Here is a 13,613-nt window from a genome sequence, read left to right as displayed (position 1 = left end):
AACTTGGTAAATTTTTTAGATCTGCCAGCCTTTAAATTATTTCCCTCTATTTGGTATTGGAGGGGATAGAGTCTGTTCGAGGTTTAGATCAGTGTAGCCAGATCGTGCGATTTTTTTACCCCCACTTTGTACCGCTTTCAATGTAGTCAGATGAGAGTGTCCTACAAAGTGGGGGTAAGAAAAGAGCACGTTCTGACCACACTGGTTTAGATTAAACTGACACATCCATGTATTTTCTTGACGCATTTACTGTAAATATTCTGTAATTATAAATTGTTGATTTATTTTTCTATTGTATTTATGCAATAAGTTAATAATGGCGGAATCAAGATTCAGTGGAGCTTTGCAAATTACAAATTTAGATGATTTTATAACTCCGTCACAAGTAAGTAGGAGGTTAGAATGATTGCAATTTTTTTCTCAATGTAATGTAATAATTATTTATTTTTTAGGAGTGCATCAAACCTGTAGAATATAAAAAAAAGTATGACACAGGCGCTAAAATAAAAATTCACTCCAAAGAATTTGCGGAGATAAATAGAGTAAGTATTTCACTGATTAAAAATTAATGGTACTGAAATATGTCATTAAAGTTAGCCGATTTTCTAAATTTTTTGATTTTTTTTTTTTAATAATTTAATTAAAACAAAAAAATATTTTTAAAAAATTTCACTTGCAGTTTTTGAATAATAATAAATTTAGCAGATTTTTGATAATTTTTAGAATTTTTTCTAACAAATAAATTATGGCAAAAAAAATTAGGAAAAAACATTGACATTTAGAAATTTTAAAAAATTAAAAATGCAATTTTTTAAAAATACATTTTTGGAACTAATTTTTTTTTTTTAATAAAACTTAAAAATTTTCTAATGACTGCTAACTTTAATGTCGTAGTTTTTGAAGTTTTTTTTACACGTGCAAATTTTTTTTTATTTTTTTGTAATAATTTTTTCAATAAAAAAAAGTTCTAAAAATTTTTAAATGTCGGCTAACTTTGTTTTCATTACTGAAATTTAAAGACATTCTCTAATTTTTAACGAAAATTAAATTAGCCGACATCTAAAAATTTTAAAAATTTTTTTTATTGAAAAAATTATTACAAAAAAAATAAAAAAAAAATTTTTCACTTGTGAAAAACTTGAAAAACTATAAGTGCAATTTTTTTTTAATATTTTTTAGCTCTAATTTAATGAATAAAAAAAATGACGAAATTAAAAATGTCTGCTAATTTTAGTATTATTAATTTAAAAAATTTTTTAAATAAAAAAATTCTGTGTGGAAATTGTAAAAAATTATCAATACAATTTTTTGTAATTTTTTAGAACTAATTAAATTTTTTTTACTTGCCCAGAGAGAGCCAGAGCAGTTAGAAAAAGTTGAAATAACTCTAGCAGATTGTCTGGCTTGCAGCGGATGTATAACTTCCGCCGAGAGTGTTCTAGTATCGCAGCAAAACCAGGAAGAGCTTTTGCGTATTTTCGAAGAGAAGAAAAGTCAAAAGCTTGCTTCAGATGAAAGTGGAAATATAAAGCTTATCGTAGTGAGTTTTTCGGTCCAACCGATCCTGTCTCTTGCTGAAAGATATGACCTGGACCCTGAGGACACTGCTCTGAGACTGGCCGGGTACTTTAGAGAGCTTGGAGCGGATGTTATTCTCGACATGACTGCTGCCGATGATCTAGCTTTGTTGGAAAGTGCCAAGGAATTTATAAAGCGGTATAATTACCAGCAAGAAGGCCTGAAGAAACAGATACCGATGCTTGCATCCTCGTGTCCAGGGTGGATTTGTTACGCAGAGAAGACTCACGGAAGTTTTATTTTGCCTTACATCAGTAATACCAAGTCTCCACAGCAAATAATGGGGTCGTTGGTTAAGTATCATTTGTCACAACTGGAACAGGTGCTTCCAGAAAATATTTATCATGTGACTTTGATGCCGTGTTATGATAAAAAATTGGAAGCTTTCAGGGATGATTTTGTTGATAAATCTAATAACACTAAAGATGTAGATTGCGTAATAACTTCCAGTAAGTAAATAATAAATAGAAAAAAAAAATTAACTTAAATCAAGATCTTAATGCTTTGAGATCTTTGTAATCATATAATTAAGGATGAGAGATAAATAATTATGTTGACAACTCCAACAGACTCATTTCAGCCATCTTGAATCAAGATAAAAAATTCTTGGATCAAGTAAAATTTATTTAAACCAAAAAAAATTTGGTAAATATTTACAAGTGGGATCAACAATTTTTATTTTAATTTTTTTGAACGAAATTTCTATTTGATTTTATTGAAATATTTTTTTTTTGTGAAAAATACATAAAAAATGAACAATTAAAAAAAAGAAGCTGATTTTCACAATTTTAACAAATATTCAAAAAAATTATAAATTTTTTAGAAAATTGTGATATTCAGTTTTTTTTTTGTTTGTTTTTTTTTATGTATTTTTTAAATATCAAAAAAAGATAAAATAGAAATTTTATCCAAAAACATGAGAGCCAAAATTTTTTCCTACTTTTGAAGCCAAAAAAGCTATTGAAATCTTTATTTTTTCTTTTCACGACATTTTTTATCATAAATGCGCCGTAAAAACAAGCAGAATAAAAAAAAAATTTTTTTAATCTTAATTTTTCACCTTGCCAATAATTATCGAATTCTTCTACTAAAATCTACTAAAAAGTTCTTCAAAATTATTTACTTGATTCAAGTTATTTTTTTTCTGTGTGAAAAACATTAAAAAAAAAAATTATTTTTATAATTTGTATTAATTTTAATCACCAATTTTTGTTTAATTTTCAGTTGAATTAGAACAAATGTTGGAGCAACAAAATAAAAAATTAAGCGACTTTGAACCAAGTGTAATAGACTCACCTTTTGGTACCTTAGAGTTTTCTAATAAGCCTAAGCATATTTGGAGTCATTCCGGTTCTGGATCTGGAGGATATGCCGAGTTTATTTTTAAGTACGCTGCTAAAAATTTGTTCCAAATGACAGATGTAAAATTAGAATTCAAAGATTTAAGAAATCCAGATTTCAAGGAAGCTGTCTTAGAACAAGATGGCAAAATACTTTTGCGATTCGCCATCGCTAATGGGTTCCGAAATATTCAAAATCTTGTGCAAAAGTTGAAGAGAGACAAGTGTGTGTATCATTACGTTGAAGTAATGGCTTGTCCTGCAGGTTAATACTTTTTTATTTATTAATTAATTTTTTAGGTTGTCGTAATATAAGTAAGTTAATAATTGAACTTTGATCCTAGGCTGCTTGAACGGTGGAGCGCAAATCAGGCCTCGAAATGGCCTGCAGTCTCGACAATTGGTTTCAGTTTTGGAGTCTCACTACCGAAAACTTGGTGAAATCGACCCGGAGAATAATCCGGTAGTCAAAAAATTGTACAATTCGTGGCTGGATGGTGAAGATTCGGATAAAAATCTTGCATTTGTTCATACTCAGTATCACGAAATTGAAAAAACGAATATTGCTTTAACGATTAAGTGGTAATATAATTATATTTATTTTTATAGTTATAAAATAAAAAACAGGTTTATAATAATGCAATATTTATTATCAAGTGATGAAAAATAAAATATATTTACGTAACAACAAAAAATAACAATAATGACCAACAAATATCAATAATTACAGCTTTAAATTTAAATTAATAAGCAAAAAAATTTTTTTTTTACTTAGAAATATAATAATAATAATAATATAAATACTATAACTATAAGAATGTTTATTTACACATAAATAATAAATATTTATTGTTTAGTAATTTTAAACATGTATGACAAATACCGTGAGCACTTCAATTACTCTAATCACCAGAATTTTTAGTTTCACTTATTTGATTATCATTATCCAAGTCAAAAGTAATGTCAGACACATTTATAAACCGATGGTTATTTTCGTCGTTGCCGTGAGAATACTTATTATTATCATCATCGTTATTTTCAATAAATTTTCTAGAGTTAATATTATCATTATCGTTATCCAATTTTATCAGCCAATCTTGATTGTTCGCTATTTCTCGCGAAACAACAAGAAGTAATTCCTTTTCTTTACTCAGTATTTGGTCCTTAAGATATGCTATCAATTCGTCGTTGTTGCCAATCAACACCGGGGAGTCGAGCTTGGAGTCAAGGTTGTAAAAGGCACCTTTTATCTTACGCAAAGCTATCCAATGACGTTTTTTTAAGGGTAAGAGTACAAATCCTAGTTTATATTCCGTTGGAACGTTAAGAATGAATCCGTCTATTTTGTCCAAATTTAGACTATTCAAATCTCTGTAATCAAATATGTCATTGTCATCATTCTTATAATTATTACAAATGATATTAAAACTTTGGAAGATCTAAAAAATTATAAATGCAATTTTTTTTTTTAATAATTTTTTAGATCCAGTTTATCAAAAAGCTGGAAAGTGTCTGCCAATTTTAATATTATTAATTGTAATTATTTTTCATGATACTCAAATTAGTAGACACTTATTTAATTTTTTTTTGAAAAATAAATCAAGTATTTTATTTTTAAAAATTGCATTTATAATTTTTTAGAGCTTCCAAAGATAGAATTTTTTAAAAAAATTTTTCTTGCACTAATTTATTGATAAAAAAATTTTAAAAATCCTCATATGTCTCTTAATTTATGATACTGAATTCAAAGATTAACAATTTTTAGGATTTTAAAATTTAAAAAAATTATTACAAAAAAAAAAATACAAGGAAAATTTCACATATAGAAGATTAAAAAAATCTTTAAGTGAAATTTTTTGAAAATATTTTTTAAATCCTAATTTAATTACTGGAAAAAATCAAACTGTCAAAAGTTGGCTGATTTCAGATGAAAATAAAATTATATGAAATCTAAAAATTTTTAGAATTTTTTTTTATAGAAAAAATTATTAAAAAAAAAAAAAAAAAATTGTACGTACAAAAAACTTCAAAAATTGCAAGTGCAATTTTTTAAAAATATTTTTTTGTTTTAATTTCATTATAAAAAAAAAAATCAAAAAATTTAGAACGTCGGCTAACTTTAATGACATTGACTTCAGTATGATTTATTTTTGAAAAGAATTCATCAAGACTAACCTTCGCTTATCAAACCAAATAGCTTCGCAGCCTTTCTTCTGCAAGGCGGCCATAATGACATTAATGTCATAGTTCCCGAGGCCGAGCAGCGACTTGTGTGGGTTGATCCACACATCTGGACTCAGTCCGTAGCATATTTGGTCCAGCTCTTGCTTGCTGAACCCTCTCTCCTGGAACAAATTGTTAAGCGCGTGCAAAGCGCACAGCTCTTTCACCTGAAAAATCAACTCCAGTAAATTAAAAAAAAAAAAAAAAACAGTACAAAAATATTATTTGAAAAATAAATACCTGTCTTTCATGATAGATAGATCCTGTCATCTCCACTTTTGATATTCTCACCGTCAAACAAATCTACATTCTCTAACCTTTTAATCACCCATCAGATTATTTAATTCTATCCTCCATTATTTGTCGTCATACCTGTTATAAACAATTGAAAAATGGATAATTATTTTTTTTATTTATCTTGAGTATGTTTCTACGCTATAAACGTGAATTGGGTTAGGTGTTGAATTATTAAATATTATTAACTTACTTGTCAAAACCATTTGACTGGCTTACCGGTTGTAATTACGGTGTTTCAGCCATTTGTAAAATCATTAGTGTGAACTTAGTCAACAACAGACAATTAAAAATAAAAAAATTAACGACACTGAAGTTGACAGACGTTAAAATTTTTTTTAGAATCTTATAGCAATTAAATTATTATTTTAAAAAATTAATTAAAAAGTTCCACATGTGAAAATTAATAAAAATTACAAGTGAAAATTTTTAGAAGCTTTTTTTTGTTGTAATTGATTTGCTAAAAACATTTTTTAAATTGACAGCTGACGGCTAACTTTAGTATGATAAAAATGAAGATATTCAAAGTTTGGATATTTACAATTAGATTTATTTGTATTTTAAAAAAATTGCCATTTAGAAATTTTTAAAAACTACAAATGCAATTTTTTTAAAATAATCTTTTGGAGCAAATTTTGTTGTTAAAAAAATATTTTTAAATTGTCAAGTGACAGCTAACTTTAATGTTATTAATACTGAAGTTAGCGGTCAGCTGTCAATTAAAAAAATTTTTTTAACAAATTAATTACAATAAAAAAATGCTCACTTGAAATTTTTATTAATTTTCACATGTGAAACTTTTTAAAATAATAATTTAATTGCTATAAAATTCTAAAAAAAATTTTAATGTCTGTCAACTTTATGACATTGAATTTAGCTGTCACTTGACAATTTTTTTAATTTTCAACAATTAAATTATAGCAAAAAAAATTATTTTTAACGTCTGTCAACTTCAGTGTCGTTAATTTTTTTATTTTTTAATTTTTAATTTTTTAATTTTCCATTTTTATAATAATTTACATGATTTTTATAATAATTTAGATGAAAAATATGAAAATATATCATGTAAGCAAACTATTCGTAACGTGATTGGTCAAATATATCAAAGCATAAAAATATATGCAAACCCTAAATTCATGCGCGCGCAAATTTGAATTCTACTAGTAATTGTTAATTTTTAATTTTTTTATCGAGATATCGATTGTCAAAGTTTTAAATTGCCTGTTGTCAGCTAAGTTCACACTAAGTAAAATCCTCTTCTGCCGGTTGAATTTCCGTTGCACTAGTCTTCTTTACCAACACATATATATATATATATATATATACGTATACACACAGAGAGACAAATATAGGTAAGTTTGACAGTAGTAAGTTCTTAGAAGAAAAGAATAAAAGCATACACCAATAATATTTTTGTTTTTGTATTAACAGAATCACAACACATATAAAATATATATATCCATGCATACAAACATACTTACAGTGAGAATTCAACATATGATGAAATGGGTAACTATGAATTAAATCAGAATAAATATTGAAATAAATTATTTTGTTCTATTATTTTATTTTATTATATATTAATTCGATAATCACTAACCGCAATATAATTATGACTTTTACATTTTAGATTTGAAGTTAACGTAAATCTTGTGTGTGTTCTACCTTTCACTTAACACTTTTCACCTTTCTTTTATTCTATTTGTTAGACTAATATTATCCCAGCAACATTATTGGGTTTGTAAGTATAACAATAATAAGTAAAAGCAATTGAACAAACAAAATTATTTAAATCTTTATTGTAGTCGAAATATTTATGTTATTTTTATCTTTGAATGTGTACACTTTTATAAATATAAATATATATATATATATATATATATATATATATATATATATATATATATATATATATATATATATATATATATATATATATAAAACCTGTTGTTGCAGATCCAAGCTTCGCGGATTCTTCAGGCTACATATGTCGATTGATTGATTATTGATCCACATCGACGGAAAAAGGATTACACTGGTGTTTTATGTCAGTAATGCACATGTTCACTCGTGGGACAATATGCTACCGGAATAAATTTCGATATAAATTAACAAAGATTTATCGAATACACTGTTAAAAAAATTTAATTACTAACTTTTATTTTATTGATATAGACATTTATTAAAAAGTAGTTTTTGAGAAGAAATTAGACAATATGTCAGCTTTACCTTCACCTTCGGGTGTGGAAATTATTGAAAATAAACAGGAGCCTAGTGTTGATTATTCAAGTATCAGAGGAAAGGTAAATTTCATTTAAATTTATAAAACGTTTATTCTTTATTTTTTTAAAAAACAAAATTAGATATAAAATACTTAAATTTCATGATGTCTTATTATCAGTTTTATTTAATATTCATATTCGTTGTTGGCAATTAAAATTATGGTAATTATTTCCAAGTGTTGCTCATTCTACTTGTGAATGAATGCGGAAAAATGAGATGATTATTTTTTTCTTTTGTTGAGGTTTGATAAATAAAAATATTGTTGTTAATTATTAACAAAATTATTAATTATGGAAAAAAATGAATTAAAAAAATTTTTGATATAAATGTGTAAAAAAATAAATCTAATAAGTTTTATAATTAATTAGAAGTATATAATTACACATTTGATTAATTCATTTTATTTTATTTTATTTAAAATAATTTTCTTTTATTTAAAATTATTTTATTTCATTTAAAATAAATAAAATAAAAAAATTAATTATAACTATATAATTGTACATTTAATTAATAAATAAATACTTATCACATCACTGATACTTATTTTAGGACGTACTTGTAAGCCCATCTGAGCATCAGTATGAATTACTTCTAAAACGGTTGAAAGAACGAGTAGACGATGGTGGAAGCGAGACAATATTTAACATTGGTATTGGCGAAGGTATAAATTATATTATTATATTATGTTCAAAAATAAATGACTTGATGCATTAGTTATATAACAAAAATTAATATGTATTAATAGATGGATCGGAAGACGGACTGAAGCCTGACGAGTATGAAGCATCAATTGCAACGCTGCAATCACTGGCAGCGACAATAGAGGCTGATTGTGTACTTCTTCGTCAGAGCAAAGTTGATCAAGGCCTAACGGGACAGTACCTCGTGCGAAAGCGTCTAAATATTCAGGATTTTTTGGAGATAAGAGTCGCGGTGGTGGGCAATGTCGATGCTGGTAAATCGACACTACTGGGGGTTCTCACTCACGGAGAACTTGACAATGGTCGAGGACTTGCGAGACAGAAGTTGTTCCGTCATAAACACGAAGCTGAGTCTGGAAGGACAAGTTCTGTTGGGAATGATATTCTGGGATTTGATAGCGTGGGTAAGATATTTGTTTTATTTTAGATATCAATACTTCAACTGGGTCGTCAGCGTGTCACGGCAAGATCAAACGCTTATCTGATTAAAACTCGCAATAACAATATTAATTATTTTATTGTGTAATCTGTATTATTGAGAGAATTAGAAAAATTTTGTGTCCAGGATAGTCATTTGATAAAATCGGTTTTTTTTTTAATTAAATTTAGTGTCATTGCAAAGGTCTTGACTTGAATTTGTGCCTTTTCAAGGTTTCATATTATTTTCACCGATAATCAATTTATGATGATAAGGATTTAGGCTGCATTTGAAAATTCTCTATCTCTAGATACATAATTAAAAAATGACCTTGGATCTTGAAAACTATTGACATTTTTAAAGATATAAGTTCATCCTGACATTACACTCATCAAGACCTTTCATTTGAGTACCTACATCAATTTTTCATATATTTATATATATTATATATATGTAAATATGAAAAATATATAAAAATGCATGTGGGTACTCAAATGAAAGCTCTTGATGAGTGTAACATTGAAATGAGCTTATATTTTAAAAAATGTCAATATTTAAGAAAGTACAGTGCAATTTAACAAAAGTCATTATTTAATAAAGCAAAATTTTATTTATTTATAATTCATAAGACACGACAGTTTGCAAGGTTGCTAATTTTTATTTTATCACAACAATAATAAATTATATTAAAAATGATGAATAATATTTTCCAGGAAATGTTGTGAATAAACCCGAGCACGGATCTTTGGATTGGGTTAAAATTTGTGAGAAATCATCAAAAGTTATAACGTTCATAGATCTCGCTGGCCATGAACGTTATCTCAAAACTACTGTTTTTGGAATGACTGGACACGCTCCTGATTTTGGTAAAAAAATTTATCCTAAAGTTTTTTTTTCATATATTGGATTTTATGTTGTCATTGACTATTAAATAAATTTTAGGAATGCTTATGGTGGGAGCGAATGCAGGTATAGTCGGAATGACTAAAGAACATTTAGGTCTAGCTCTTGCCCTATCAGTACCTGTGTTTGTAGTTGTCACTAAAATAGACATGTGTCCTCAAAATATTCTTCAAGAAAATTTAAGACTACTAATCCGTATTCTTAAGTCACCTGGGTGTAGAAAAGTACCCGTTACTGTTAAGACTCCCGATGACGTTGTCGTCAGCGCAACTAATTTTGTTTCCGAAAGGTAGTATCAATGTTCTTTAAATAACTTTTATTTAATTTAATATATTATTAAAATATCTAAATATTTAATATCACTCGAATAATTTTTAGACTGTGTCCTATTTTTCAAGTATCAAATGTTAATGGTGAAAACTTGCATCTTCTGAAGATGTTTTTGAATTTATTGACTGCTAGAATCACTAGCCATGATAATGAACCTGCCGAGTATCAGATTGATGATACTTATTCAGTACCTGTAAGTTATTATTATTAATAATAATTATGATTTTCTTTATTAATAATTAAGAGAATAAGGAAAATTTTAGTTTCGGCGTATTTATATGATAAAATAAGTTTTTTAAATTAAATTTAGTAATATTACTATTATTAGATACTTTTCAACAATAGCTCATCGATTTATTATTAATTATAGATCAGAGTAAATAATAAATGTTACGGGTGATGAAAAATATCACACCACAACTTATCTGAAAAAATATTTATTTAAGTAAAAAAAAAAATTTTTCAATTGATTTTTTATCTACTCTTAAGTTTCTTATAATTTTAATAATTCCAAAATTTATCATTAAAAATATAAATAATTTAAAATACGATTTTTTTCTTACTCTGACATATAATTGATAATAAATCAAAAAAATAGGATACGCCTTTATGACTTAAAAAAAAATTTTTCTTAAAACCATAAGCGCGTATATTAAAAAAATTTTTTTTTCGTTTTTTCTGTAGATTTTAATTTTTTTACTATTTTTACATCGATTGCAGCAAAAAAAAATTTTTTTATACGCTCTTTTGGTTGTATTTCCAAAATTAATTTATATAATTAAGAGACTAAGAAAAAATTTTAACGGGTATATCTTTATCGTAAATAAATTTTGATATTTTTCAACGATAGTCATTTATAATTTAAATAATTAAGATCTTGACTAGAATTTGAGCCTTTTTACAGTTTAATATATTTTTCAGTAATGGTAAATTTTTTATGTTAAATTTTTGGAGGAGTTTTAAATAGTTTGTTGGTTCTAAAAATTTGATCCGTCACATTTTTCCATTAAAATATTTTTAAATTGATCCTGCTATAGAATTACCATTTTTTTTTATTTATTAAAAAATTACCCACACTATGTATGGTGTGATTAAATTAAATATCCGTAAATTTTGGTTAATAATTATAATAATAATTAATAATAAATATTTTTTAATCAAAAATAGGGTGTAGGTACAGTTGTCTCAGGTACGACACTTAAAGGTGTGATAAAACTAAACGACGTATTACTGCTAGGACCAGATCCCCTGGGTCACTTTACGCAAATCACGATTAAGAGTATTCACCGTAAACGCATGCCAGTGAGTGAAGTGCGAGGTGGTCAGACAGCAAGCTTCGCTCTCAAGAAAATAAAAAGATCACAAATACGAAAAGGAATGGTGATGGTATCTCCAGCTTTGAATCCTCAAGCCTGTTGGGAATTCGAAGGTGAAATACTGGTGCTGCACCACCCGACTACAATAAGTTCGCGCTACCAAGCTATGGTTCACTGTGGAAGCATCAGACAGACCGCTTCTATTTTATCTATGTCTCAGGATTGTTTACGAACGGGTGACAAGGCTTTGGTGCACTTTAGATTTATTAAACATCCAGAGTACATTAAACCTGGGCAGCGCATGGTCTTTAGAGAGGGACGTACTAAAGCTGTGGGAAATGTTTTGAGATTGATTCCACATTCAAGTATTACTCATTCTAATAATACGAGGACTGGAAAGCAGCAGAATAAAAATAATCAACAGCCTCGTGCTACATCGACGTCATATGTAAGTATTATTTTTAAGGGGCACACCTAGTGAATTTTTGGAATTAAAAAAAAAAAAAAAAACTACTCTATCAATTGATTTAAAATTTTTAGGGTATATTTATACATATTTCCAGAATACACAGTAAAATTTTTGAAAAAAAAAATTAAATATTTTTTAAGTTACACGCGATCTCCGACGGCGCTAAAAAAAAGTCCTTTACTGCTGGAGTGATTTTGGCCTTCTCCCCGTGGATGAAACGTAAAAAAAAAAAAAAATCTTGTTAAATTAGAAAATATTGTATGTATAATGACCCACGGTCAAAAAAAATATCAAAAATTGACAAAATGACAATCATTTGTTTTCGAGTAATCACTGCAGCAAATTCGAAAAATGCTGTTTTGAGAAAAACGCGTTTAAAAATAAAATGATCTTATTTTAACTGCCGAGCGGCTACTCTTTAAATGGCTGTAACTCAAAAACTATTTGAGATATCGATTTAAAAATTTAGTATGTTATTTTCAAAGGTATTAATTGTAGAAATATGAAAAAAAAAAAATCTATTTTGTTTTAATTCCTCACTAGTTGTGCTTCTTAAGGGGGTATTCTGGTCTAGAAGGATAAAATTTTCAGGTAATTTTTGAAGTGCCGTAAAAAAAGGCAATCAATATTTTTAGTATTCATTTTTTTATAAGTTTTTTTATTAACATGATAAGAATACAGAAATAAATAAAAAAAAAAGTTGAAAATTTTAAAACGCTGGAAAAGTTAAAAGAAAATTTTTTCACATAGTGGCAACTGCAAAAAAAAAAAAAAAAAAAAAAAAAAATAATTCTAACCATAGCGACATTACTCTAGATTGATAATCTTTTTTTTTTTTTTTTATTTCCGATTGTTAGAAATCGTGCGTATAGTCATGTGCCAATTTTTTGAGATCCTCCCACTTCATCAGCTGCTAATTTTTTGAATTTTCAACTTTTTTTATTTTTTTCTGTATTCTTAGAATGTTAATAAATAACTTATAAAAAATATTGATTGCATTTTTTTTATGGCACTTAAAAAATAACCCGAAATTTTATGCCTCTAGACCAGAATACCCCCTTAATGTAAAACTAAGCTTTTCAAAATGAGAAAAGTTATTAATTTTTGTAAACTTAATTTATAGACAGGAGATAATAATGACAACAGTGAATCTACAGCTTCAAAACGGGAAAATCTTCCACAAAAAATGATCTCTGGCCCGACAAATAAGAGAGGAAAGGGAAGAATGGGTAACCGTACCCACAACGCTAACTCATCAAGCATCCAACCACTTTCTGAACAAAATCCACCAGCTTCAAACTTTAAAAACTAGTGTACAAAAATTTTTATTTATAAACATATTATATTATATAATAATATAATATCTTCCAGTAATTTCTTTCTACGAATTACTATTATTAATATTAATTAATATATCATTTTTCATGGCGTACTTTAAAAGTTAGCTTTAACATAGCGGTTGTTGTTTTTTCTGGCACCTATTATATTACTATAAAATACTTTTGACTAAATGTAAACACACTAGTAATACGATTGATAACAATATAAAAATAATTAACGATACTATTGATAATAAAATACCCTTCAATTATCTAAATTTTGTTATTGTTTAAAATCAAGTCACGCTAACAATTATTTAAATTAGAATAGTGTAATAATAATGGTAATGTTACTGAGCAATGAATAGTAATGAACCTTGACACGAATTCACCCCTTTAAAGATTTTTAATAAAGTCACGCAAACAATATTTAATATTT

General features: G+C 26.8%; 3 protein-coding genes across 5 annotated transcripts; 2 read left to right on the top strand and 1 right to left on the bottom strand.

Moving 5' to 3' along the window:
* Positions 1 to 166: 166 nt before the first annotated feature.
* On the top strand, positions 167 to 3,556 carry LOC141531766 (putative cytosolic Fe-S cluster assembly factor CPIJ010948). The gene is made up of 5 exons (XM_074249766.1): positions 167 to 385; positions 453 to 542; positions 1,352 to 2,027; positions 2,803 to 3,183; positions 3,263 to 3,556. The coding sequence occupies exons 1-5, from the start codon at positions 317 to 319 to the stop codon at positions 3,502 to 3,504; spliced, it is 1,458 nt and encodes a 485-aa protein (XP_074105867.1). The 5' UTR covers positions 167 to 316; the 3' UTR covers positions 3,505 to 3,556.
* Positions 3,557 to 3,563: 7 nt separating this feature from the next.
* Positions 3,564 to 7,056, bottom strand: Josd (Josephin domain containing). Of its 2 annotated transcripts, none has more exons than XM_074249780.1 (4): positions 6,917 to 7,056; positions 5,382 to 5,513; positions 5,094 to 5,308; positions 3,564 to 4,289 (listed from the first exon to the last, which is right to left on the bottom strand). In XM_074249780.1, the coding sequence occupies exons 2-4, from the start codon at positions 5,409 to 5,411 to the stop codon at positions 3,821 to 3,823; spliced, it is 714 nt and encodes a 237-aa protein (XP_074105881.1). In that variant the 5' UTR covers positions 5,412 to 5,513; positions 6,917 to 7,056; the 3' UTR covers positions 3,564 to 3,820. The 2 variants fall into 2 exon arrangements, with proteins under 2 accessions (XP_074105881.1, XP_074105882.1); XM_074249781.1 differs by lacking the exon at positions 6,917 to 7,056 and adding an exon at positions 5,629 to 5,647.
* Gtpbp1 (GTP-binding protein 1) lies at positions 6,849 to 13,602 on the top strand. Of its 2 annotated transcripts, none has more exons than XM_074249754.1 (9): positions 6,849 to 6,944; positions 7,392 to 7,738; positions 8,268 to 8,379; positions 8,464 to 8,823; positions 9,551 to 9,703; positions 9,780 to 10,029; positions 10,119 to 10,263; positions 11,238 to 11,834; positions 12,979 to 13,602. In XM_074249754.1, exons 2-9 carry the CDS (start codon positions 7,652 to 7,654, stop codon positions 13,165 to 13,167), a joined length of 1,893 nt encoding a protein of 630 aa, XP_074105855.1. In that variant the 5' UTR covers positions 6,849 to 6,944; positions 7,392 to 7,651; the 3' UTR covers positions 13,168 to 13,602. The 2 variants fall into 2 exon arrangements, with proteins under 2 accessions (XP_074105855.1, XP_074105854.1); XM_074249753.1 differs by lacking the exon at positions 6,849 to 6,944 and adding an exon at positions 7,066 to 7,176.
* The last annotated feature ends 11 nt before the right edge of the window (positions 13,603 to 13,613 follow it).

This window comes from Cotesia typhae, unplaced genomic scaffold (genome assembly GCF_013202065.1).
Source record: "Cotesia typhae breed Kobodo isofemale line unplaced genomic scaffold, CoteBio_Ctyphae contig_50, whole genome shotgun sequence".
Lineage (NCBI taxonomy): Eukaryota > Metazoa > Arthropoda > Insecta > Hymenoptera > Braconidae > Cotesia > Cotesia typhae.
The sequence above is the reverse complement of the archived record's forward strand: the minus strand, read 5'-3'. Positions and strand labels throughout refer to the sequence as shown.